The sequence below is a fragment of the Corythoichthys intestinalis genome, chromosome 12 (assembly GCF_030265065.1).
Source record: "Corythoichthys intestinalis isolate RoL2023-P3 chromosome 12, ASM3026506v1, whole genome shotgun sequence".
NCBI lineage: Eukaryota > Metazoa > Chordata > Actinopteri > Syngnathiformes > Syngnathidae > Corythoichthys > Corythoichthys intestinalis.
Genome location: NC_080406.1, coordinates 17,608,405 through 17,635,710, shown reverse-complemented (window position 1 = coordinate 17,635,710; position 27,306 = coordinate 17,608,405). Strand labels below are relative to the sequence as shown.

General features: G+C 41.5%; 1 protein-coding gene across 3 annotated transcripts in view; it reads left to right on the top strand.

Annotated features, from left to right (window-relative positions):
• The window catches only part of bcl9 (BCL9 transcription coactivator), a 65,400-nt gene extending 44,436 nt beyond the window's left edge, over positions 1-20,964 (top strand). For all 3 annotated transcript variants that reach the window (XM_057851813.1, XM_057851814.1, XM_057851815.1), the window contains 7 exons: positions 1,500-1,813; positions 6,592-6,699; positions 6,792-6,978; positions 7,221-7,317; positions 8,842-11,020; positions 12,987-13,259; positions 18,675-20,964. In XM_057851813.1, coding sequence (XP_057707796.1) covers positions 1,500-1,813; positions 6,592-6,699; positions 6,792-6,978; positions 7,221-7,317; positions 8,842-11,020; positions 12,987-13,259; positions 18,675-19,714 — 4,198 coding nt within the window. In that variant the 3' untranslated portion in view covers positions 19,715-20,964. The remainder of the gene's footprint in view (positions 1-1,499; positions 1,814-6,591; positions 6,700-6,791; positions 6,979-7,220; positions 7,318-8,841; positions 11,021-12,986; positions 13,260-18,674) is intronic.
• Positions 20,965-27,306: the final 6,342 nt, after the last annotated feature.

Sequence of the window (27,306 nt, the reverse complement as noted above, 5' to 3'; positions counted from 1 at the left end):
ATATATATATATATATATATATATATATTTGCTGGCATTTCACTGACTTTAAAGCTCCATCTCAACATTTTTAGAGACTTACTCATTTTCTACACATTTCTATCTCAGCCCAAGTTATGATGCAGGAATGTGCATATATTCACCTTTCCTGGATTAATAAACCACTACTGCTATCAATATTAATTAGTTTTATATTAACGGAGAGCGAGAGTAAGAGACAGAGTGCGTGTGTATGACTCGTATCATTATTTACACATTATACCCCCCTCCCCCCCACACACACACCCACCCTGTCTCAACGCAATAAGTCGTGAAGTCAGTATACATCTCGCCTAATGCAATCTTCTGATATGCTTGCAAGCATGACCAGTTGTTTTTCAATGAAACTGCTGATAGTTAGTTTTGCCTCAGATAATCATGGACTTTAACTGCCAACCAGCAAGGCTCATGACCTATTTTGCATGATCACTTAATCACCAAACAGACACACCTCCTTTTAAGTACAACAGAAAAGTAACGCCGAGCTCTCTGTTCGGTGTGCATTTCTCTACACAGCTTTTGTTCTGTCATTGAATGCACCCAGAAATTTCTGAAATTAAAACTGCGCAGTATTGATCTCTTGTCTCCAGTCTTTTACTTTGCAATCCAGTCTAGCCGTCTCACCTGGATTGAAAACGAACACGCAGAGGACCTGAAAGACTGCCTCCAACAGTCGCCAGAGAAAAAAACACCACAGGCTGTGTTATGAAAATGTTGTTTTGCACAGATGTTTACAACGGTGGAAGACTTTACAAAATCCCGCTAATAGGGAGAAAACTAGTTCGCCGTCTTGGCATGCTAACTAGCCACGTTAACAAGCTTACATTGTACTATTTGTTTTACCATCGCTAGACACACGAAACACGCCGGAGTGAACTCTCTTAGCTGGTGGGAAACGTTCATGACAGCGTTTACTTACCCCAAATTTTGTGTAAAGTGACAGATGATGGTCACGTAAATGTGAAATCATGTTGGAGGTGTTGCCTGCACGTCGGCTGTCCTTCCTCCTGTAAGCCGCGGCCGTCTGTTTCTTTTCGGTAGCCAAAATACACCCATATTAGACGAGACTTTTTGAGGGGTTTTTGAAAAAGCTCAGGTGTAGTTTTGACAGCGACAGCAGTGTCGCCGACACATAGGACAGAGCAACTACCGTAGGGGGATGGGTGAGTGCTGCCACTCCAAGCCAGTCTCGCCTGCTTTTTTGGAACATAAAACATAACTAATGCCGTACTACGGAATAATGGAATATTTTAGTGGTTTTGAAACTGTGAAATTTTCATACCACGGTAAACCTTGAAAACGGTAATTGGCACATGCCTACCAGACAGGCGGATGGCCTGTAAAAATATTGACAAGGATTGTGTTTTGCAATATGCCTTTGCTGTAACAGATCATATTGGACTGCCCTTCAAGCCACAATACCCAGCTCTACTAATTTCCCATCTTTTGTGTCTTGCCAGCCCTAAACCTAAGACGGAGGCAATGGTCCGCTCCCCTCCCGTCATGTCCCCGTCCACTGCCTCCCAAATGGACTCAAAAATGCCCAATCAGGGTAAGCCGGGGAGCGGCGGCAGCCAATCGCAGCCTTCGCCCTGCGATCCCAAAAGCTTGGGCGCCAAAGGAGCACCCAGCGTGGCGGGTGGAATCGGTCTGAAGAACGGCCAGAGTTTGACCTCGGGCCCCGGCTCCAAAGTCAAAGTTAAACGGGAGCGAAGCACGTCGGTGGAGTCCTTCGATCAGCCGGAGAGCGGAACGCCCAGTGCTGAGGAAAAAGGTAGGCTAACAGCTGTTTGATTCATGTAAAGCGATAATATTACTCACAAGCCTTGTAATGATTTGCTGCCAGCGCCTATGATTTTATTAGTAAATTACGCCGCCTTTTTTTGTAATGAAAGCTTTAAATGCTCAGCGTGGAAAGAATGGAGCAAAACCTGCAATGCTTGATTATAACTTCCGATGTCCAAAAAAAGTCACTTTTGACATTAGCTCTTTTTGGGCACTGAAACAATAGTGGTTTCATCGATCTTGCATTGCACAAAATGGAGAGCATTACTTGCGAGCATTAGTACTTTTTCAAAACTGTTTTTCATTGCATAGCTCCAGACATACTTTAGATTATAAATACTTCTCTCCAAACAGGAGAGTTAAAGCAGACTTTAAAAACTGCAGTCATAAAACCCCTTCTAAAAAAAACCTAATCTGGATGCCTCAACCAATAATAATTATAGGCCAATATCAAATCTGACATTCCTGGGGAAAATTATCGAGAGGGTTGTGTTCGAACAGATCCAGGTTTTTATGATGCAAAACAAAATCTTTTTAACTCATTTCAGTCTGCAACACAGTACCGAGACCGTGCTTGTCAAAGTCCTAAATGATATTCGTCGGAATACCGGTGCAGGCAAATAATCTTTTCTGCTACTATTGGATCTCAGCGCCGCATTCGACACGGTTGATCACAACATACTACTCAGCAGATTGGAACAGTGGGTAGGGTTTACTGACACTGTTGTGGTTCACATCTTAGTCACATGATAGGGATTTCTTTGTGTCAATTGGAAAACATCAGTCAGAACGAACCAAATTCACGTGTGGAGTTCCTCAAGGGTCAATTCTTGGACCACTCTTATTTAACATCTCTGTGTTTCCCTTAGCTCAGATTAGGGGTGCACGATATCCATTTTTTGACACCGATACCGATATCGATAACTTCCTGCTCCTCAAGGCCGATAGCGATACGATAACCGATTTTATATATATATATATATATATAATATATGTACAGTGGGGAGAACAAGTATTTGATACACTGCCAAGGGTTTTTCCCATTGTGAGTGTATCAAATACTTGTTCTCCCCACTGTATATATATTATTTTCTAATGTATATTTACATGAGTTTTTGAACACCTGTAGGTCAAAAATAATAGTGGTTAATTCAGCATAGATTTGTTTTTGACCAAACCACAATTTTTATGATGAAATGAACATTATTATAATGAACAAAACAAAGACAAGAACAGTTTTGACTTCAAAAAAGTGCCCATATTATTTTTTTTTCGAATAAATATAATTTGAGTCAATCACAATCAATCAGTCAATATCATTGACGATGTGTTGCCCTGAACAATGAGCACTGATCTAAAACAAACATAGACCCAACATGTATTGTGCTTTGTAAGCAGATAATACATTTGGTGCCACAGGAGAGGAGACTTTTGTCGTCTTGGTCCATGAAACAACTTTCTTAACCTGGCAATTATAGAACAGCAAGCCTATCAATAACCATAAGGCCTCTCAAGAACTTGTAAACATAACACTGTAAAATGCAAACATTTGCTAATTGCCATAGTAAGGTTTATAAGTCATTGAAGGGAAAATACAGCCTCTAGAACACTAACAAAATTTTGCATACTGGCAAAACAGGAGTGGAAACAAACGCTGACATCCCAATCCGATACCGCGCCAAAAATATTATTAATAGGCCCGATAATATATAATCTTATTGGCGTTATTGGGAAGACGTCATAATTCCTATTATCGGACCGATAATTATCGTGCACCTCTAGCTCAGATTATGGAACAGTATGACATCTCCTATCACACCCATGCAGATGACACACAACTCTACATTTCTGTGTCCCCACATGATTCTAGTCCCTTAGTCTCTCTGAGTAAATGCTTTCATCAAATCAACGAATGGATGTTCCAAAATTTTCTCCAATTAAATGTGGAGAAGACAGAAGTGATCATTTTTGGGCCAAAAAAGGAAAGGTCAAAGATAAGCAGGCACCTTAGCACAATGTCACTTACAGCAATAAATCAAGTCAGAAACCTTGGCGTAATTATTGACTCAAATGACTAAAATTTGATAGCCATCTAAAGTCCATCACTAAATCTGCTTATTACCACCTAAAAAATATAGCCAGAATTAAGGGGCTTCTGACTCAACAAGACACGGGAAAAACTTATGCATGCGTTCATTTTCAGCAGAGTGGACTATTACAACGGTATATTTACAGGTCTTGATAAAAAATCAGTCAGGAAGCTGCAGCTAGTACAGAACGCTGCAACCAGAGTCCTCACAAATACGAGGAAACTGGAGCACATTACACCAGTTTTGAAATCGTAACACTGGCTTCCAGTGAGTCAAAGGATAGACTATAAATTACGACTGCTCGTTTACAAAACACTTAATTGCCCTGGACCAAAATACATGGTTTATTTGTTAGATTCCTATGAAACCCCTAAGGTCGTCTGGTCTCCTGTATGTTCTAAGAACAAGAACCAAGCAGGGTGAGGCAGCATAGTTATTATGCTCCTTACCTCTGGAACAAGTTACCTGAAGGTCTGAAATATGCTCAAACTGTTAGCTCCTTTAAATCAGGGCTAAAAACGCTTTAGCACTGCATATCCCTAACTGTCTATATATTTCAATCTATTTGCTTTCTATTGCTCTTGTGCTTTATCTCCATTGCTGATTTCAATTACTATTAGTGGTAGTAGTATTTTTATAATTTAATTTAATTTAATTTTTTTGTTCTATTCGTGATTAAATGTGATTTTTATGTATAGTTTTATTTTCTGTTTTGATTGCCTTTGTTTTTACATTCTATCGATTTAATGGGATTTTTATGATCTTCATGATATGTAAAGCACTTTGAATTGCCTTGTGTTGGACTGTGCTATATAAATCAATTTGCCTTGCCTTACCTTGCCTTGCCTTGGCCTTGGGGATGTTCTAATTTTTTTCACCAAGTCTGATTTCGAAACACCTGATTTTAGGGATCTGGCGATAGAGTCCAGATCCGATACAGCAGGGCTGCTCAAGTCCAGGCCTCGAGAGCCCTAATCCAGGTTGTTTTCCATTTCTCCCTCCTCCAACACACCTGACTCAAATAATCAGGATCATTATCAGGCTCCTGCAGAGCTTGCTGATGAGCTGATCATTTGTTTTAGGTGTGTTCAAGGAGGGAGACATGGAAAAACAGCTGGATAGGGGCTCTCGAGGACCGGACTTGGGCACCCCTGCGATTATCTATGTGCTAAAATGAGAAGAACAAAAATGCGTCCGATCACCCAACGCCAAGTCAAAATGGATTAGACATCAAGCGCCGTCTATGGCAGCCATTGAGTTAAATATTTATTAGGGGTGGGAACCTCTTGATAGCTCACGATAGAATACGATTAGCGATACAAAGCTCACGATAACGATCTCACAATATGGCGATGCAACATTATGGATACATTGGTCAGGAAATTATTCTAGGATATTCTACAAAACAACCTATAAACAGAAAATCAAGCTATCGTCATCCTTCTACTGTATATTTATCACTAGTAGACGTCCAGTCCATTTGAACTGGGAGGGTGACAGCGAATGAACCCCTCCCACTTCAAACGGCCCCCTCCCACTTCTATGGCCATCAATGGCAGCCATTGCCATGCAACAAGGTAATTTTGGGCCATTTCAAGTCGTTACCTGTTGATTTTCAGTCACTTCCTGTTGATTTGGGGGCATTTTATGGGTCCCTTCCTGTTGATTTTGGGTTACAGAGCAGGAAGTGACCTGGGAATCTCCCAAATGAATAGGCAGTGACTCAAACAAAAATGAACAGAAATTGACCTGTAAATGCCCCGAAAATCGGAAAGAGTGACTGTGAATGCTCTGGTTTCGAATGAACGGTCATTCGCCCTGCCCGGTCTTAATGGATTGGGCTTTGAGCGCCGTCAACGGCAGCCATAGAGTTAACTGAGACACTATTATGGTGGAAGATTTTGGTAGCAACTTGTTTTTTCCTTATACATTGACACCTCTTTAAAACGATTAGGACTGCAGCTATCGATTATTTTAGTAGTTGATTAATCTATGAAGTAGTTAGTTCGAATAATCGCTTGATCGGATTAGGAAAAAGAAAATTATAATACCTGATCTCAGCCTCAAATGGTATAAAAAAATAAATTAATGAGGACCTTAGTACAACAAAAGAACAATTGGCTAACTTTTGTCGCAAAAGTCCGCTAGCCTTTAAGAAATGCTCTAATTTTTTCAAACACATTCCCACAAAAAGCGGCTAAATATACTGTACCTATAAATTAAATTACGAATGCAAAAAAAACACATATTAGCTCAAACAAATACTTAATTTATGTTGGTCTTAACAGGAAGCAGCTGGATTCAGCCATGTTAAATGAGTTATGTCATATTCACTGTTGCTACTAGATGGTTGTGTATCCACCCAATCAATAAAAATAAATGCAAACACTTTCAAAACCAACCATTACAAGCCACTTTAATTAAACGAATACTCGAAGCAAATTTAATTCAAAGCGTTTTTCTAATTGAATGACTCGAGTTAATCGATTAATCGCTGCAGCAATAAAAACGATATCTCGATTCTTGGCATGAGCATATCGATAACGTTTTGGGATGCAAAGTGTCAAGATAAATCACCATTTCGATATTTTGTCACACCCCAAATATTTATATCGTTTGGCTGACATAATGGCCCTCCGTGGGAAACTATAATTCTTGGTTTTGTGTGTCTATACAGACAGTAGCCGGGTAAAAAGGATGTGCGTGGCAGAGCGGAGGCAGCCTTACAGTGGAGCCGACTGGTGCTCCGGGGGTGAAAGTGACGAAGATGACAAAGGATTCTTCAGTAAGCGTGCTTCCGAGCGCACAGCTGTTTATCAGATCCACGCTCGATTGCATGGGAACACGTCGTAAACCCTTCCTCTTGTCTTCCCGCAGACTGTAACTCCAGTGACGTGAAGCCGCTGGATTCTGTCACCCATTCTACCTCCAACACCGGACTTAGCCGCTCCTCCACGCCCTCCCACAATTTAATGGGAGGGCAGGGCGCCACGACGGAAGCCGCTAGTGGCCAGAAAGCAGGCTCGAAACTCGTCTATGTCTTCACTACGGAGATGGCTAACAAGTAAGGAAGCTTAGTGACACAAGTGTGTTGTGACATCTGAAACAAACCAAACTGCGGAAAATAAGGAAGTGTCAAACAAGAGTGTTAACAATTATGTCAGTTAAACAGAAGCAAATTGAAATCAAAGCCTGATGCTAATAAAAACTATTTTCCCCACAATGAATGTTTTTTTTTTTTTAAACATGATCTCAGTCATTTCCACTGCCACTTAAATACAAATCTGCTTTCCCTCTGTCCTTCAGGGCAGCTGATGCAGTTCTAACTGGCCATACAGAAAACATCATCACCTTCCACATGAAAAACATCTCCAACAGCAAAGACAAAGCTCACCTCCTTCTGGTAAACAAGCATGTTAATTTTCAACTCCTTGATGCCTGAATTTACATTTAACATTAAGTATATACACCAAAATACGGAGAATATATAAGTACGTAAAAATAATTGGTTCATTCATTTTCCATACTGCTTATCTTCATGATTGCCGCGGGGGTGCTGGAGCGTATCTTTGCTATCTATGGGCTTGAAGCAAGTACACACTGAACTGATATGGATAAGTGAAAAATACAACAACAAAAACATATAAAAATTTAGAAATAGAAATTTTAAAGTTTTTTTTTTTTTTTAAAATATGAACATTAAATGAAAAAGAGGAACGTGTAATTATTAAAATATTTTTTTTTATAATTAAAAAAAAATTGTCTTTTTATGTAATTTTTTTTATTTCATAACTATATTTTTGTTATTTTTTAAAATCTTTTTTTTTTTGTTTTTCTACTATTAGCTGTACTTTTCAATTTAGTTTTCTCTATTTAGTTTTTTATTCATGCTATTTTTTATGTATTCCACCCATCACGTCTAATTCACTTAGCAATATTAACCCGCTAGCATTTGGTCTTTGACTTTATAATATGAGCATATGAATGCAATTTTTTTTTTTTTTTTTCCAAACTTTCCTTTGGCGCTCTTTGCTATGTTGTTTTTTTACTTTTCAATTACTTTTTTAAGCGAACTACTGAATGCAGTTAAAAAACAGTCGCGTTTCACAAGTAATGCTCAATGTTTTACAATGAAACAAGATTGACTGGAATTAGTGCGGCAACGATTAATTGATTAACGTGAGTAATTCGATTAGAAAAAGATTCGAATTAAATTTTGCTGCTTCCAACTATTCGTTTCAATAAAGTGGCGTTGTAACTATTTGTTTTCAAAGTGTTTGCATTTAGTTTTATTGATTTAGGTGGATACACTGCCCTCCTAGTGGCAACAGTGAATATAACAACTCATTTCATATGGCTGAATCCAGCTTCTCCCTGTTAAGACCAACATAAGTTTTTCTTTGAGCTAATGTTTTTTAATGCATTTGTAATTTAGTTTATAGGTATATTAGCCGTTTTTTGTGGGAATATGTGTTTGAAACATTTGTTAAGAGCATTCGAAAAAAAAGTTAGCATTTTGTAGCATTTAAGCTTGCAGAGTTTTGCTATGCAAGTTAGAAAAAGTTATACTTAGATCCTCATTCATTTATTATTTTTTAATACCATTTGAGGCTCAGCTCAGGTATTCTAATTGTTTATGTTCCTTAGCCGATTACTCGATTAATCGATGAACTACTTAGTTCGAATAATGGACTACTAAAATAATTGATAGCTGCAGCCAAAATTGGAATATTATAGGTGCATGCTGTCGTTCATGAAAAAAAATGGGATCGGCAAAAATCAATATCAACAGGTCAGACTTTTCAAAAATTGGTAATCGGGCATAAAGTGGTGATTTGTGCATCCCTAGTTAATATTTGACATTTATCACCCTTAACACATTCATTTCTTTATTCTAACTATATTTAATTCCTTCATTTTGTTAAAGAACAATGCAGCAAATGCCCTCCGAAGTGACTCCAAGCCTTCCCAGCAGACGCCGTCCCATGGTCAAGATCAGACCCACCAACCCGGATCCAAGCCGTCCTTACCGGGCATGGCGGAGCCAGCCCCACCCCAGTCCGCAAACCCGGGAAGCCAGTCCGGCGTTCTTCCACCGGATGGTTCGTCGAGCACAAGTATTGAATCCAAAAATCTTCCTGGCGGTAGCCCCAACAACAATGGCGGCCCAGTTGACCAGACACCTCTGAGCCAACCTGAGGCAGGCCTCAGTGCTCCGACAGCAGGTGAAGTAGGGCCGGGCATAGGCCCCGGGGGGCCCGGTCTGACGCCCCAGCAACAGCAGCAACAGCTGGCTCAAGAGCTTTTAAATATGGAGGCCAACACTGAAGGTCTATCCCAAGAACAGTTGGAGCATCGCCAGCGTTCACTGCAGACATTGCGAGACATTCAGCGCATGCTTTTTCCAGATGACCGTGACGCACCGCCTCCCGGGCCTCCCCAGCCTCACGGCGGCCCCCACGACGGAGGCCCCGATGGCCCTCCTCGGAGGTCTGAGCCGGGCCCTTTGCAGGCTATGATGGCGCAATCTCAAAGCCTTGGACCGCCGGGCGGGCCGGGAGGACCTCGCCCGCAAGGTCCTCCCTTCGGACCTCCCCATGGTCCCAGAGACATGCCCCCTTTTCCGCAGGATGAAATGGGTCCTCACATGGGGGGCCCTGGCGGCTGTGGAGATGGTGATCAAATGACCCCAGAACAGGTGGCGTGGTTGAAGTTACAGCAGGAGTTTTATGAGGAGAAGCGGAAGAAACAAGAGATGCAACACCGGCCTCTTCCTCCGGACATGATGATGCACCCACATGGTCCACGCGGCATGATACGAGGACCTCCGCCACCCTATCAGATGGGTCCAGGAGAGATGTGGGGAGGACCAGGTGGTCCGCAAGACCCTTATCCTGAACGCATGGGTATGGGTCCCGGCCCGGGTCCTGGTCCGAGAGGCATGTCCTCCCACTTGCAAAGGATGCCTGGCTTCACGGGAATGATCAATCCTGAGATGGAAGGACCCCCGCGGCCTGGAATGGGGTGGCCTGATGACATGCCGCCTCGTATGGGAGACCCGCGAGGTTTTCCCGGTGGTCCGGGTACCATGTTTTCTGGCCCCGGCGGTAGAGGTGAGCGCTTCCCAAACCCTCAGTCGGTCCAAGAAGCAATGTTCCACCAAGGTATGGGAGGAGAGAAGGGCCTTCCCCCCGGCATGATGATGGACATGCAAAGGATGATGGGCCATCAAAGAGGTGGATTGGAACCCGGTAACAGCATGGGAATGTTTCCAAGAATGCCCGGCGACGGGCCGATGAGCCCTTCGTCCAGGCTCCAGGGAATGGGGGGTCGAGAAATGGGTCCAGAGTTCGGCATGGGGCCCGGTCCTGGGCCCGGACCTCACATGCACCCTTCCAAGCTACGAGATCCTCCGATGAACATGAGTCCAGATGAGATCATGAGAATGAGGGGAGGCCCTCCAATGGAAAACATGGCTGCGCAAGGCAGGGCAATGCAAGGTCCTCCCTTCACTGAACAGCCGCAACCCGGGGAGTTTCCCATGGGGCCTGGTAGACCTTTTCCAGGTGGTCCTGGTGGAATGAGGGGCCCTCACGGAGAGCAACCATTTGGCCCAGAGCATAGAGCCACTCCGACGGGAGGTAACGGTCGCATGAACCACCTCCCTCCCAATGCCGGCCCTCAGCAGGGCCAAAGAGGGCGCAAGCCAGCAGATTTGAATGTCCAAGCGGGTGGGGGCAACTCTCCCAGCGTCAACCCACTCAAGTCCCCTCCTCTGAGGCAGGTGCAGTCTCCCATGATGGGCTCACCCTCCGGAAACCTCAAATCGCCGCAGACGCCGTCCCAGCTGGCCGGCATGCTCACGGGTCCCGCCGGTCCCCAGGCCCCTCCAGCACCCCCATCATCAGCGCCTATGAAGTCACCGCACTCCATGATGGGATCGGCGGGAGCCTCCCCTGTTCACATGAGGTCTCCTTCTCTTCCCAATCCTTCGCCGGGATGGGCCTCCTCACCAAAGCCGCCCATGCAGAGTCCTGGAGTGCCGCAAGGTGGCAAGCCCCCTCTCAGTCTCACCTCACCAAACATGATGGGGAACATGGAGCAAGGTATAGTACACATTTAACATACAGAGATCTGCAAATTCCACATGAATTGTCCAAATCAATCTAGTTTGTGTAGAATTGTCTTCTTTAGAAATAAGGTGAGCTAGAACCTATTTCCCTATGATTTTTGTTTTGAGACAGGGTACACACTGAACTGCATGCCAACCAACCAACCTTCACTACTCCCGATTACAACTTCAGTAAACATACCTGTCAACTCGAGGCCGCTGGCAATCTTACAAATAGTGACGTATGCCCTTACAAATTGGTGACTAATCTTACAATGTTTTATATAGTGTGCAATATGAAACAAAAATAAAACTCAATTTTTAAAATAAAATGAATTTATTGGTAATCATGTCACATATAACCTGTTGCCATCAAAGAACAATATCTTCAGCTACATCATGATTACTAAAATTTAACAGTGACTTTTGTTATAATTGTGTGTAGCACTTTTGGCAATTTCTATCATTTTTGATCGCTGCACTTCATGGCACTTCAGCTTGCAATTCAGTTTGACTTAAAGGTAGTTAGTTAGTGCGTCCGAGTATAAATTAAAAAGGTCAATTGATAAAATGAACTTAATGATGCAATCTTTGAGTCAGGGAACATTTCTTTTGCGAATTCTGAGAAGTGATCAGCAATAGTTGCAGGCAAATTGTGTTCGGCAACGAATTGGCAGAATAAAATCTCCGCTTTCGTCACTTTTCATTCTGCAGACTTCATCTTTATGACCAGTGTTGTTAATCTTACTTTTAAAAAAGTAATTACTTACAGTTACAAATTACCTCTCCCAAAAAGTAATTGAGTTAGTAACTCAGTTATCTGAATGTATGAGTAATTAGTTACTTGACAAAGTAACTGGTGTTACCTTTCATGTTTTTTTTTTTTTTTTTCCCATTAAAAAACAAAACAAAAACATAGTAACCTTTGCTATGTTTGGAAGTCATTTAATGTTGTGAATCAACTGTTAAAGTTGTTATAATTGTTCCCGTTATTTCAATTTTTCTTCTGTCTACTTTCGACATGTGAAAGTTTTAAAACTGTTTCATCATTTAAAGATAGATTCAAGATTTTGCTGATTTAGGAGTATTTTAGATAAAAAGTTACTTAGGTTCACTAGGAAGGTTCACAGATCCTTTCTGAGAAGTCTACTGCTTTAAAATGGCGGCTGTTTAGTAATGCCACCGAGTCTGTCATTTCGCATGTAGCTCTATATACACGTGAAACTAGTGTAGCATCATGTGGACGTAGTTTTGTAGGCTACCGGCTACAGTCAGGTATTATTAGAGCCGCCTAGCATCGCGTTTGCAACGGCGTCACAACTCCCTCTTTCCCACTCCCACTCTTCTCTCACTGTGTCTCTGACTTTTCTCGCGTCATTCAACCAACGTAGTAATGCATTGAAACGCACATTGTCTTGTTGCCGAAACGGTGATAAAATCTGAACGTATTGCACAAAAAACATACAGATTTTGAACGTAGGGCGTACACATTTAAAACTCAGTGCTCACTTGTACAAATTACGCAGAAACCGTACAACTTGACAGGTATGAGTAAACCAAACGTGTGTTTTTAGAGTCCGAGATGATGCAAAAGTACATGGATCATGCGATCTCCTCTCAGAACAAGATGAGATTTGATCCATAAACTATAGAATCATATGCCAAAGTTTCCAAGCATTAGGAAGATAGTCTCAACTGCTCGACTAATTATGTATGTTATCTAAATTATCCATTTTAGTCTTCAAATTACATAAAAGACTATCTGAATCATCCAGTATCCAGACATATTCATTCCCCAACCAATGACTCACAACATTTTTAGATGTGCAGTTCACTGTCTCCACCTTGTGGTTTTGCAGTGTACCGCACGACACAAGTACCATGTTAAAAAAAAAAAAAAAAATCACCAGGACTTCTAATACAGGACATTTAATTCATGTTTTTGTACTTGCACCCTGCAGGTGGTAACGGCCCCGCCTCTGCCCCGCCTTCGTCTGGCGCACCGTCCGGCCCGATGTCCCTCCCGGGAAACGTGCCGTCGGGCAGCCCTTACACCATCCCACCTGAGCCCACGCTCTCCCAGAACCCTTTGTCCATCATGATGTCACGCATGTCAAAGTTCGCCATGCCCAGCTCCACGCCTCTCTACCACGACGCCATCAAGACCGTTGCCAGCTCCGATGACGACTCGCCGCCGGCGCGTTCTCCAAATCTGCCTTCAGTCAACAATAATGGTAACGTCATAGTAGGACAACAGCATTTCCACACTGTGATTGAGCCCGGGAGCTTATTTCACTGGCCAAAAACTGTACCACCATAATTTTTGGACTATACCGCCACCCACAAAATTTGACACGAAAACAGCATTTGTTCATAGATAATAGAGGTGGGAATCTTTGGGCACCTAATGATTCGATTACAATTACGATTCAGAGGCTCCGATTTGATTATAAATCGATTATTGACACCCCCCCCCCCCCCCCCCTTTTAATTTTTTTGTACACTAGTTCCAAAATTGTTCAAAAATCCTCTCAGGCTAAACAAACTACTATTTCAGTATCAAGTTAACCGTTAAAAACAGTAAATAAAATACTCCAGTCCCCATTCTGTATCGGCAGCTTTAAACTACATTCAATTAATTTAATGTTGTGAATCAACCGTTAAAGTTGTTAAAATTGCTCCCGTTATTCTATAATTTCCCTTCTGTCTACTTTCGACGTGAAAGTTTAAAACTGCTTCATCATTTAAAGATAGATTCAAGTCAAGATGTTACCGATTTTTTTTTTTTTTTTTTTTTTTAGATAAAAAGTAATTATGTTCGCTACAACAGAGCCTTCTAGAGAAGTCTACTGCTTTAATATGACGCCTGTTTACTAGCGTGGGAAAGTGTGTCATTTTGCATCTAGTTCTTGGTATATGATCTAACACGGCTGTCGTCTGTCATTTCACATCTAGTTCTAGATATATGTGATATCTACCATAGCCGTATGTTGCCGTATGTGTACAGCAACTAGCAACTGGGCGCTGTTTGTAGCAACTGATGGCCCCAGTCAGGTATTTTTATGTATTTTTTTTAGGGCTGTCAAACGATTAAAATTTTTAATCGAGTTAATTACAGCTTAAAAATTAATTAATCGTAATTAATCGCAATTAATCGCAATTCAAACCATCTATAAAATATGCCATATTTTTCTGTAAATTATATATATATTCTGTAAAATAAATTGTTGGAATGGAAAGATAAGACACAAGATGGATATATACATTCAACATACGGTACAAAAGGACTGTAGTGGGCATTTCACTCTACTGTCATTTAAATCTGTCTATGCTGTCCTCACGCCGAAGCGTCTACTTTTTCCAAAGCTAGACAGCTAATGAACGACGCCTTAATAATTAGACTTCTTCCTTTTTCATCTGATTTATTAATAAAATGGCCTCAAACCATTGTCCTCTTTAGACCGTTGTAAAACTACAAAAAAAAAAGTACACAAGCATTGCATTAGCAACAACGTTAGCTTAGCACACGATACAGGTTCACTAAACATAAACAAAAAGCGTCTCATACAAAAAATATAACATTTCGCTTACTAACATAATATGTACATTCTTTACAACAACCATACTTACGGACAAATCTTGTCCAATATAAGCACAACATTATCAGCCCGAGACGTCGTGCAGCCATAATGAACTGGAAAGAAAACAATAAACCATGTCGCAAAGCGACCACAAGAGTTCGCTGTTGGACAGCACAAAAAGTCTTGCTGTAAAACTTACCAAAAGGCAGAATACTTTCTGAGCGGGACATGTGCGTTAATTGCGTCAAATATTTTAACGTGATTAATTAAAAAAATGAATTACCGCGCGTTAACGCGCTAATTTTGACAGTCCTAAATTTTTTTTATCTAGCGGCATGAGTTGAACATGATATTTACTCTCATTCCGTTCCTCATTGCGTCCTGAAGACCGCGCTGACTGTGTTTTATTTCCGCTTTACCTGGTATAATTCAATAATCGGAATTTGGATGTTTGTGAATCGTTCTCGAATCTTCCACGGCCGAATCGCGAATAATCTAAGAATCGGAAATTTCGCACACCTCTGATAAGCTGCACCGGACTATAAGCCGCAGCTGTTCTCACTGTATTATGGGATATTTACACCAAAAGATATTAACCGGCAACACTTTGTTTGACAGCAACATCATAAGACTATGATACGACCAAATGAACCACCATGAACCAATTGGCTGCAAAGCTTCATTGCTTCAAGAAGCTGCATTTGGCTTTCACTAAGCCTGTCGCAATATGCAATAATTCCATTTATCGCACGATAAATAAAAATGAAGCCGGTAATTTTTCCGCTGCGATTTATCGCCTCACGTGCACGTGCGTGCGCGCGTGCGGCAGATGTGCTGTTAAAAGTTCGGATTCCTTGTTACCAACTGCGCAAAATGCATCTTCGTTACAGGTCCGGCAAAAATTAGCGCTGGAGCCAATCGTTCCCATTATGTCCTATTGTTCAACGTTTACCGGCCGCGTCAGTGCTCCGGAGTGACTGCGGACCATCTACTGCGCGCCGGTGTTGTTGACGTGTGGGCGCTCCCGTCAGGAGTGATATTTCACGCGGGGCGGCTATTTTTCGGCTAGGGCTGGGCGATATAGCCTTAAGTACGTATCACGATAAATTGAGCAGATTTACCTCGATAACGATAAATGACGATAAATTCGCCCAAGCAAACTGTTATATAATTTGAAAATTTGAATCAATGCATGGAATACAAATTAAGTTTCTCATTAAATTTATTTACCAGCTTTCAATTTAACAATTGCACATGCAGTCTAAACATTAAGTATTAAAAAAAATCTTGTAAACAATAAGAATTCTTGTGTGAACATTTATAACAGCTTGTATGACTTGAAAAATATCATCACTTGAATTTCATTAAATTCATTCCGCATTGTTATACACTAGATAGTGGCATACGTTTAGATATTTAGAATAGATACAAATACGACACATCCACCCGCCCCCCAGAAATTATACTTAATTAAAAAATAAAATGTTTCACAAACCTTTCCTTTCTTTTATTCGGCTCAATTATTTACATCTTATGATTTTGGAAATCCTTACAGTATGCAATAAATAATATTCCTGTTCCCAAGCACTGTGCTTACTGTACTGTAATTTTTACAAAAAATAAACAATACATAGTTACTCCCCGTCATCTAGGACGAGCCACTTACAAGACTAGCACTGTCGTGTATTACAAATACTGCTTTGAACACATCTTCACAGACAAAAGCAATGACACAGGCTTAAAGAGGTCAACTTTAATTGTGTAAATCACACTTAATAATGACACGATCTCCTGGTCGAAATAGACGACATCCACTTAATTTCTATTGAAGATATGTAATGCTGAGGCAATTTGTCAACTTTACTTTTAAAAAGAAACGTGCACTGTTTATCCAGTAGATGGGGCTCTTGCAGTGTGTCAAACAGTGATTCAATTTAGGGGAATTGTCTTAAAAGTGGTTCATTGTTTCAGAAAGCCTCGGTTTTTCCATCCCTATCTGGAACCCGTCAAGAGTTTACTTAATGTCGGGTGAAAGTTTGGCGAAGCTAACTTAAGCCCGACTTCATCCCGTTTACTTGTAGCGTTAGCCGCTAGCGTTAGCTGCTAGCGTTAGCCTACCGGGCTTCTTTTTAATTGGCTTCCTGAAAACCATGTGACTCCAAACGTAAGCACACTGTCTGCTTTCTTAAAGGGGAATGAACATAGCCGAACAACACAGAGTCAAAGCGGGATGAAAAGACTATATTTTCTTCTTTTATTAAATTACCGAATTTACCGACATGGTCAAAATTACGTCGGTCATCGTGAAGAATTTCGGTAACGTTAAATTTTCGGTTTACCGCCCTGCTCTATTTTCGGCACAACGTCGGATATTTACAACGAAGTCCGCCAAAAAATTGTTACCGACTTAGCTGCTACGAACAACCTCGCTTTGACAACGAAAAGCTGCTTCAAACTCGTCCTGTTTATGAAAGTCGATTGTCATATGCTGGTGTTGTGTAGTAATGAGCAGACATGAGTTCAGCGGGGCTTGCTAACTTTTTTTAATGCGCGCACACACTAGATATCATGAAATAGCAAACTAGATTTACGTCCCATGCCATTGGCTACGTGAGCCCAGAGTGATTATGGGACACGTAGTCCATATGCTACAGCGATAAATTCTAAACTGTCATGACTGAATGGAAGAAGGCCAAATCAATCCATACCAGTGACTATAGATAATTTTGCAAATATTGTTAATTCAGTATGTGACACAGATGGATTCGGACCACAAATAGGATTGCTCTTGTAGTAAACCTAGCTGCTAAGAGAGCTGTAGCAATCAACAGTGTGCCCTGCCTCACTTTACAAACAGTAAAGATTGTTCTCAGCACTTTTATACAATTTTTTTTCAGAACAGTAAGAAGTAAATAAATAATATAACATAAATATTATGCACTAAAATGTATGTTTATAGGATGGCAATTTAAATTTTGCGCGTTAGCAAAAAAACAAAAACAATAAAAAACTAAAAAAAACAAAAAACAATGAAACAAAAAATATAATTTTTTTTTTTTTTTTTTTTTTACAGAGCATTAAATGTATTGAATCGGATCGAAAATCGTGTCCCCCGTATCAAAAATCGTACCGAACCGTGACTTAATAACTGTATCGTTGCATCCCTATGGAACACCATTGCAGAAGCTATGACGGGAAAGTTTTCATTTGCCTAAATGCTTAAGTTATTAAGTGCAATTTTTTTTTTTTTTTTTTTTAAACACATTTTATTTATTCTGTGTTTCTGTGCGGTATCAATATTGTTGTCCTTGAATTGTTTTTAGTTGTGATTTCTTAAAAAGTATTTTTGAATTTAAGAGTAAATATCACGTTTAAAAGGGTGTACTTGATCTATTAATATATACTGTACTCTGTGTTATTGTAAATTGGTTTTAAAAAAAATGGGGGGGCGCAATACTATCGCATATTTAATTAATTTAATTTATGAGAATAATTATCGCACACTAAAAAATTTTATTGCGACAGGCCTAGCTATCACTGCTCCCTTGGGGGACATAGTCAAGCTCTGCTGCCAACACTATTGTTGTCCAACATGCCTCCTAGCATGCATTGCAGCGCCACAGATGTCAATAACATTTAAAATTCATGTTCTGTGCTAATTATTTCTTCAGTTACTCTTCCAGTTGTTTCATTAATTGCTAGCTCTGGTATTTGGTAACACTTTATTTGACAGTAGCGCCGTAAAACTGTCATAAGGCCATCATAATTATGACATGACATTGCCTGCGCATTAATGAATGCTTATGACAGATGTCATTTTATGCAAGCCGGCAAATTATCTCACTTTTGAGTAGATGTAAAAAAATCTGAACCTGGACATAAATGGAGTAAGTGACATCATTTGACGGATGATACTTGATGACATCTGTCATAATCATTCATTATGCTCTCTAGTGGAAACAATGCTGACTTTAGTACATGAGCAAGGAGTCTGTTTTCATACATGTTTCTCTCACTGCTGTAGAATAGTTTTGTACTAAGTATCGTTTATTGTGTGTCTGTCCTTAGGTATGCCAATGAACCACCAAGGCAATCCCCGCATGATGGGACCTGGGAACTCTGGACCCATGCCAGCACTAAGCCCCCTGGGTATGAATCCGATGGGATCCCAGCCTCTCTCTCACGGCATGCCCCCACAAATGCCCTCTCCCAATGCCCCCAACATGGGCCCCGGTATGATGCCTCACGGCATGATGATCCCGCCTAATCCGCAAGACCCCGGAATGGCCAACCCTCAAATGATGCCGCAGGGGCGTTTGGGTTACCCCCACCGAAACCAGGGTTACCCGCTCACCCAGTCCCCGTCCCAGCAGGGCCCCTTCTCTCCGCACAACGGGCCCGGGCACCAGGGTTTCCCCGGTCATCCGATGGGCTTCCAGGGAGAAGGAGGGCCCATGGGAGGACGAATGGGTAACATGCCTCACGGCGGAGGGCCGGACGGGGGCATGTGCAAGCCGAATACCCCCGGGGGTCCAGAATTCAACAACATGCAAGGTGGCTTCAGCGAGGCGGATCTTCACGAGGTGATGCGGCCGGGGGCGTCCGGCATTCCCGAGTTTGACCTGTCCAGGATTATCCCGTCAGAAAAACCCAGCCAGACTCTGTCCTACTTCCCCCGCGGTGGGGGCGACAACCCCGGAGGCAAACCGCCGCACCCGTCCGGCTTCCCTATGCAGGCCATGATGGGCGACGGCCCCCCAAGGATGGGAATGCCCATGCAGGGGTTGGGGGGGATGCCGGGGGGGCCTGGCGGGGGCATGGGCCCCCAAGACATGCCCATAGGCAACCCCGGCCACAACTCCATGCGCCCGCCGGGTTTCATGGGCCAAGGCATGATGGGACACCAGCCTCGGATGATGTCTCCTGGCGGTCCTGGGGGGATGATGCAGGGGCGACAGATGGCCCACCCCGGTCCTGGTGGCTCCCCTAACATGATGATGTCACTGCAGGGCATGGGCGGCCCCCCGCAGCAGACGATGATGATGGGGGGGCAGATGAGGCCACGCGACATGGACATGGGCTTCAGTCCGGGCCCTGGAATGTTCTAATCCGGAATTTCTAGAATGTCCTGGAACGTAAGTACTCTTTCTACATGGGAGGCTAATTATGGAAGTATTATCCAAAAACGGTCATGGATGTACCCCGGAATCAACGGAACCTTTTCCCCAATCGACGTCGGAGTACTTTTTGCCACAAGAACAATTTTGACTTACAAACTTCAGAATGTATGGAATTGTTGTGCATCAGTTTCGGGAAAAAAACAAAACTGTTTTTGTGTTTTTGGGGTGGGATTTACGAGGAGATGGACAACAACCTTGGAGATGCTACACTAAATGTCAATCCTTTGTTTTTCCTTCTCCGAATCATGAACAAAAGAAAAGAAAAATCACGCAGTATGGAACAGGATTGAACACACAGGATGGAGAAACATGTGCTTTGTGAGAACTTGGGTGGAACTCCATTTTGTCTCCATTGTTTTTGACTGTTTCTGTACAGTATATACATGTGAGTGTGTGCGCGCGCGTCAGTGTGTGTGTGTGTGTGTGTGTGTATAGGCATTCTATCAGTGACCTCGACTCTTAACTCTTTGGCTACCATTGACGGCCAAAGACGTCTTATCCATTTGGCCTGGATGTCTACTCCCGTCAAAATGGCTGCCAACGACTTCAAAAAAAAATACTGTACTGTTTACCATTGGTGGGCTATTCGGATATTAGTCTATTTTATTTCCTTTGTAACTCCAGTGTATAACAAACCAAACTATGACCTCATTAAGATTATAGTATTATTAAAAAAAAAGACAAAAAAGAAAAAGCACAAACGTGGACCGTCTGCCGAAAGCGTCTTTTTTTTTTTTTTTTTCTTTTTTTGATTTTTAACCACATGAAGCGCGCGAGTTCCAAAACTTCCACGACTTCCTTAGCCAGATCGCTAATACCCAGATGTGCTCTGTGTGTTCTTGTTGTTTTCAAGTTTAGTTGTTTTTCGACTCTCTTGTTGACTCTGGGTAAATCATTCCCACAGCAATAATCCCCCCGCCACATTTCCTCCAATGGTCGGCAAGAGTGGAGTGAGCTCCGAACGGCGGTATGCCAGGTAACATAGAACTAGAGTTAGCTAGATCTGGTGTAACCGTATGAAAAACGATGTGTTACGCGCGCTGCTTTTTACCATCCAGTTGACTTCCTCTCTTTTTCTCTGTTGTATAAGCTTGTCATGTGTTTCTCCGTTGGCTTTGGTGCAAATAGTCTACCAGGGCTGTGGTGATGGACTACAAATAAAAGATATTGTTTTGGTATATTCATGTGTTCAACTGCGTGACTTGTCCAAGGTTCTTTAACCTCATTTTTAGACCCTGAAAGCAACTTTTCTGTTTCTTTTTAAGGTACAAGTGATGGCAAAAAATGACAGGAAACGCTTTGTGATGTGCAAAAGCATCAATTGGTAGGTGCATGTTTTACTGATTTTGGACTCTTGATTTTGTACCGATGCGAGTATTTTTAGGGCTATCCCAAAAATATGGCAGTAAAATCCTTGGATCGGTATTTGCAAGTACCAGAGGTGGGTAGTAATGCGTTATTTACTCTGTTACGGTGTTGTTTTTCGCAGCCCATTTACTAGTCCTCAAAAAATTAGCATATTGTGATAAAGTTCATTATTTTCTGTAATGTACTGATAAACATTTGACTTTCATATATTTTACATTCATTACACACAACTGAAGTAGTTTAAGCCTTTTATTGTTGAAAACCCAAAAATCCCTATCTCAAAAAATTAACATATTTCATCCGACCAATACAAAAAAGTGATTTTAATACAAAAAAAGTCAACCATCAATTAATTACTGTACTTAGTCGGGAATCCTTTTGCAGAAATGACTGCTTCAATGCGGGTGGCATGGATCAACCCGATGCACTGCTGAGGTGTTATGGAGGCCCAGGATGCTTCGATAGCGGCCTTAAGCTCATCCACAGTGTTGGGTCTGGTGTCTCTCAACTTCCTCTTCACAATATCCCACAGATTCTCTATGGAGTTCAGGTCTGGAGAGTTGGCAGGCCAATTGAGCATAGTAATGCCATGGTCAGTAAACCATTTACCAGTGGTTTTGGCACTGTGAGCAGGTGCCAGGTCGTGCTGAAAAATGAAATCTTCATCTCCATAAAGCTTTTCAGCAGATGGAAGCATGAAGTGTTCCAAAATCTCCTGATAGCTAGCTGCGTTGACCCTGCCCTTGATAAAACACAGTAGACCAACACCAGCAGCTGACATGGCACCCCAGACCATCACTGACTGTGGGTACTTGACACTGGACTTCAGGCATTTTGGTATTTCCTTCTCTCCAGTCTTCCTCCAAACTCTGGCACCTTGATGTCCGAATGACATGCAAAATTTACTTTCATATAAAAAAGTACTTTCGACCACTGAGCAACAGTCCAGTACTGCTTCTCTATAGCCCAGGTCAGGCGCTTCAGCCGTTGTTTCAGGTTCCAAAGTGGCTTGACCTGGGAATGCGGCACCTGTAACCCATTTCTAGCACACGCCCGTGCACGTTGGCTCTGAATGTTTCTACTCCAGACGCAGTCCACTGTTTCTGCAGGTCCCCCTAGGTCTGGAATCGGCCCTTCTTCACAATCTTTCTCAGGGTGCGGTCACCTCGTCTGGTTGGTTGGTTCCTTACCACAGACTTCCCACTGAGGTGCCTTGATACAGCACTCAGGGAACAGCACTCTGGGAACATTCTATTCGCTCAGAAATTTTTTTCTGTGTCTTAGCCTCTTGCTTGAGGGTGTCAGTGATGGCCTTCTGGACAGCAGTCAGGTTGGCAGTCTTGCCCATGATTGCTGCTTTGAGTAATGAACCAGGCTGGGAGTTTTTAAAAGCCTCAGGAATGTTTCGCAGGGGTTATGAGTTAATTCGTTGATTCAGATGATTTGGTTAGTAGCTTCTTTAGAGTACCTTTTCATGATATGCTAATTTTTTGAGATAGGGATTTTTGGGTTTTCTTGACTTTTTGCCAAAATCATCAATATTAAAACAATAGAAGGCTTGAACTACTTCAGTTGTGTGTAATGAATGTAAAATATATGAAAGTCAAATGTTTATCAGTACATTACAGAAAATAATGAACTTTATCACAATATGCTAATTTTTTTAGAAGGACCATTTTCGTCGTAGTCCTTTGGGTGAAAATACTTCAGTTATTAGTCTTAGTCATGTTTTAGTGATTTCAAAATGTGTTCGTCATCGTCTAGTTTTAGTCCACAATTCTCAACTCAAACTTCAAAGATTTTAGTCCATGAACAAATAAATAAAAGGTTTCCAACAATTTCGAATGAACATTGACAGACTAGCACATAATTGTAGTCTACAAGGACAGCACATTATTTGCAATCAAATAAACTCACCTGGGTGACGCAAACTGTAAAGTTTTCCAAGAGTTTAAGATGACAGTCAGTCACCGTGCAAAATGCTAACGCGAATGCTATGCTAACACTAATGCTCTATTAATGCTAAAGACTGCTGTTACATTAACTTAAGCAACCTTTTGATAAAAATGTACTTCTAAGACTTGAGTAGAGTTGTGAAGAAGAAATGCAACTCTTACTCCGCTACTTTGGGCTACACTAGTTACATTTTTCTTTTTTATTCTACATATTAGATTTTACTTTTTTTTTTTTTTTTTTTTTTTTTTTTTCCCAGAGCTGCCAACAGTGGGTTTCACCAATGAGGTGGTGTAACAATAATCACATTACTCCATTATACCAGGAGTGCATTATACTAATCAGACATAAGCTTTCCGTTCTATGACCACGCCAGTCTGTTCAAACATGTGGCGTCTTTACAGCACCGTAAAAAATAAAAGTAGTTGTCATAAACCGCTGCTGTGAACGTCAATCAAAGCGCAGATTATAACCTTCCATTTTTTTCGGGAACTGATTGACCACAGAAAACTGGAGATATGATCATTTTAATTTCATAATAGGAAATATGTTTTCTCCACTAGAGGGCGTGCATGCTCTTTGGACATTTCTGTGTTGCTTCATTTCTGTATTTTTTCCACTTGCAGTAATGCAATTTTTTTTTTTTTTGGATTTCTTTGGCTTAATGTGTTTATGTAATGTTATAGTACAGTATTATAATAACAGTTCAAATAGATAACTGTTGAGAAAAAATATAATTGTTTAAAAAAAAAAATCAAACATCGTGAGCAGTTACAATGTTACTCATTACTTGAGTATTTTTTTTCACCATACTTGAGTACATTTTTTGGATGACTACTTTTACTTGTTATATTATTTTGAAGTAACGCTCTTTATAAAATTTTTTAGCTACTCTACCCACCTCTGACAATTATTAACAACACGCCAATGCCATATGTAGTCTTTTGTTTTCAGCCGCCATATAACCACAGAAGACAACCTTTGCTGGCATGAAGAGTTTGGTACCAGTTTAACAGCTACCAGAAAGAATTAAAAAATAAAAAATACGGGTTTATTTCCAACGATGTGGAATCGTTACAGCATGTGGCATCGGCCGGAACCAGTATCTGCTGTGGAGGTGGGGTAAAAAAAAAAAAAGGAATGGGAACAACACTCGTTTGGATCAAGCAAATCAGGCAAGTATTCCACTGAAGTAAAAGACTGATATGAATTTTTTTTTTTTTTCTTGGCTGATTTCCTTACCTAAAACGCAGCTTGCAGGGTATTGGTATTTCCTGTTGATCATTGGTAATTCTTGTGGTGCCAGAAAGAAGTCTTTTAGAAAAAAAAAAAACTTCTGTGTTCCAACATAGTTGATGCCATTGGCAGTGAGATGTCCAATCTATTTACAGTTGAGGGGCTTGCAGCGAGCCCCTCCCAGTATAAATGGATTGAAACATGTTTTTTTTAACCACTAAAAAACGGTATCTTATACAAAAAAATAGAAGCACTTGCCAAAAATTATCTTTCTTTTTGTTTATTAAATACTAAGACACTGCAATGGTTTGGAAGTAAATCTGTGCCATCGGAGTTTGAATTTCTAACACTAATACAGCATCAAAATTCAGTCGCAAAAAATTGCATTTGCAACATTCAGGTAACCAGGGAAAAGCAATCGATCCCCTCAGTTATTGATGGTCATCTCATGGAGAAATACAAGTAGCAGCCTAAGCAGAGCCATCTCTTCAGTTGGTATGATAATTGAAAGTACAGTGGTACTTCTACATATTTATTAAATTCATTCCAGGACTTGGTTTGTAAGTCGAAATGGTCAGATGTTGAGCAGGATTTTCCCATAAGCATACATTATAATTAGATTATTTTGTTCCACAGCCCTAAAATTTACGCTAAATCCTTAATAAATACTGCTGGTACAACTACAAATAGCAACTAGGCTTGCAAGCGGGACCGAACGGGCAGTTTGGCGCAACTTGGACGGCATGTAGGTAAGGGTGGTGACCGATTGTCCTCATCATCTCATGAGAACCTAACTTGCTCGAAACTCGCCTCTTTCTTTGGGATTAGAATTAAATTCACACACCTAGGAGAAAAAAAACTGAAGAGGGTCCTACAAAAAAAGGAGGCGCTACTGAGCTGTGCAGCCACGCCCTTATTCAAAACCAAAATGAATCTTCTAATTGGGCCAATTCGAGCAAGTGTGCCAAATTTTGTGGTTCTATAAGATGCCCAAGTCCCTGAAAAAAAATCTTCCTTTAATGGTGACCAAAGGGTCGTCACGGCAACAGACAGAGACATGTGCCTTAAAATGTAGTATTACAAAAGATCTCATAACTACAATGAACAACCTGAAAAGAACTGGACATGTATAAGTAAATTGACTTTGTTGCCACCAGTTGGCGCTGCAGAGTTTGATGCAAGTGACCCCTATACGACCCTTTCGGATATGACTCTTACCAAGCACGGGAATTTTGGCGGAGATATGTTGTATGTCTGCCAAGTTATGAATGTTCAACATTTGTGACAAGATAAAATGGCGACGGTGATTTTCCTTTTCCTCTTTGGACCCCTCTGCTTCAACAAAATATTTTTCATCAGCCACCTGATCATATGTATTAAGGTTCCCTTGATGCAGGAGTGAGGTCAATAATTTTTTTTTTCCCTTGGAGGAGGAGCCTGTCTAGTAAAAAAGGGTGTTTCCTCTTCCTAGCAGGGGGCGACAGGTCTAATGGGTAATATTTCAATGCAGTCGTGTTCAGGCTGGGATGCCAGATATGAAAGAGACTGAACCATGTATCAGGGAGTTATTAGTCATTTACTTTGCTAATATTACAACAATAATTGTCACCTTGACTTATAAAGGCTGGCGAACGGAGGTCGTTGGAGGACCATCGAGATCGTAGTGATATTCCGGTTGACTGACGCTAGCGGTGCAACGGTTTGCGGTTCAAAGCCGAACCGTTCGGTTTGCCCTGTACGGTTCAATACGCCTTTATGAACCGCGCCTTTTCGGTTTTGCAATTAATGTATTTCGAACGCTTATGGAATGAATTGATCGAGCTGTGTGTGTGATGTGAAGCACTGCTGTGGACAAATTCCTGCCCCGCAAGTAAATGTCGGATCGCTGTCAAGAACCTGGGTAATAGAAGCCGAGTAACGCCCTCTCTCGCTTACGAGCGAAGTGAAAGTGAAACAAGAAAGAAAACAAATAGCTATGGCGAGCGGAGGAGTGGGGAGACCGAATTTTGAGGAAGCACCGGCTTCTTTCAAATCTGCGGTGTGGCAACATTTTGGTTTCCCCGTGGACTACAATGCGGAGAGAGAGAAAATATTGAAAGAAAAAAAAAATTTGCAAGCATTGCTCAGCGCTTGTTCCCAATGCTAATGGCAACACTTTTATGACATGACTCCGGCACATCAGCCAGCATCACCCACATATATCACTTTCTCAGGGTAGGACAACCCCGAAGATGACACCAGTGAAAACACACGGCGGGCTTCGTTAATTTATTTGCAACGCTTACATTGTTCCCTCGCGGACATATTTCTCCAACAACGTAATACCCGACATTTATGAAATGGCACGCAAAGCCATCGAAGATGATTTCGCTAAAGCACATAGTTTCGCCCTGACCACTGATAGTTGGACGTCCCGTGCTACAGAGTGCTACTACCTCACTGTGACGGTCCACTATAATTCATACCTGTCAAATTGTACGGTTTCGTCGTAATTTGTACAAGTGAGCACTCATTTTTAAATGTGTACGCCGTACATTACGTTCAAAATCTGCACGTTTTTCGTGCATTACGTTTTTTTTTTTCCCATCTTTTCGGATTTGGTCACCGTTTCTGCAACGAGACAATGCGTTGGTTGAATGACGCGAGAAAAGTCAGAGACTCAGAGAGGGAAGAGTGTTGAGACACTGTAGCAAACGCGATGCTAGGCTAGGTGGCTCCAATATTACCTGACTTGGCCGACAACATACAATCTATGCCTAGATATATCATGCATATAGAACTACATGCGAGATGACACTCGGTAGCGTTAGTAAACAGCCACCATTTTAGAGCAGTAAACTTCTCAGAAAGGCTCTGTTGTAGTAAACCTTACGAGCGAACCTAAGCAACTTTTTATCAAATACTCCTAAATCGTCAAAATCTTGACTTGAGTCTATCTTTAAAGGATGAAACAGTTTTAAAAT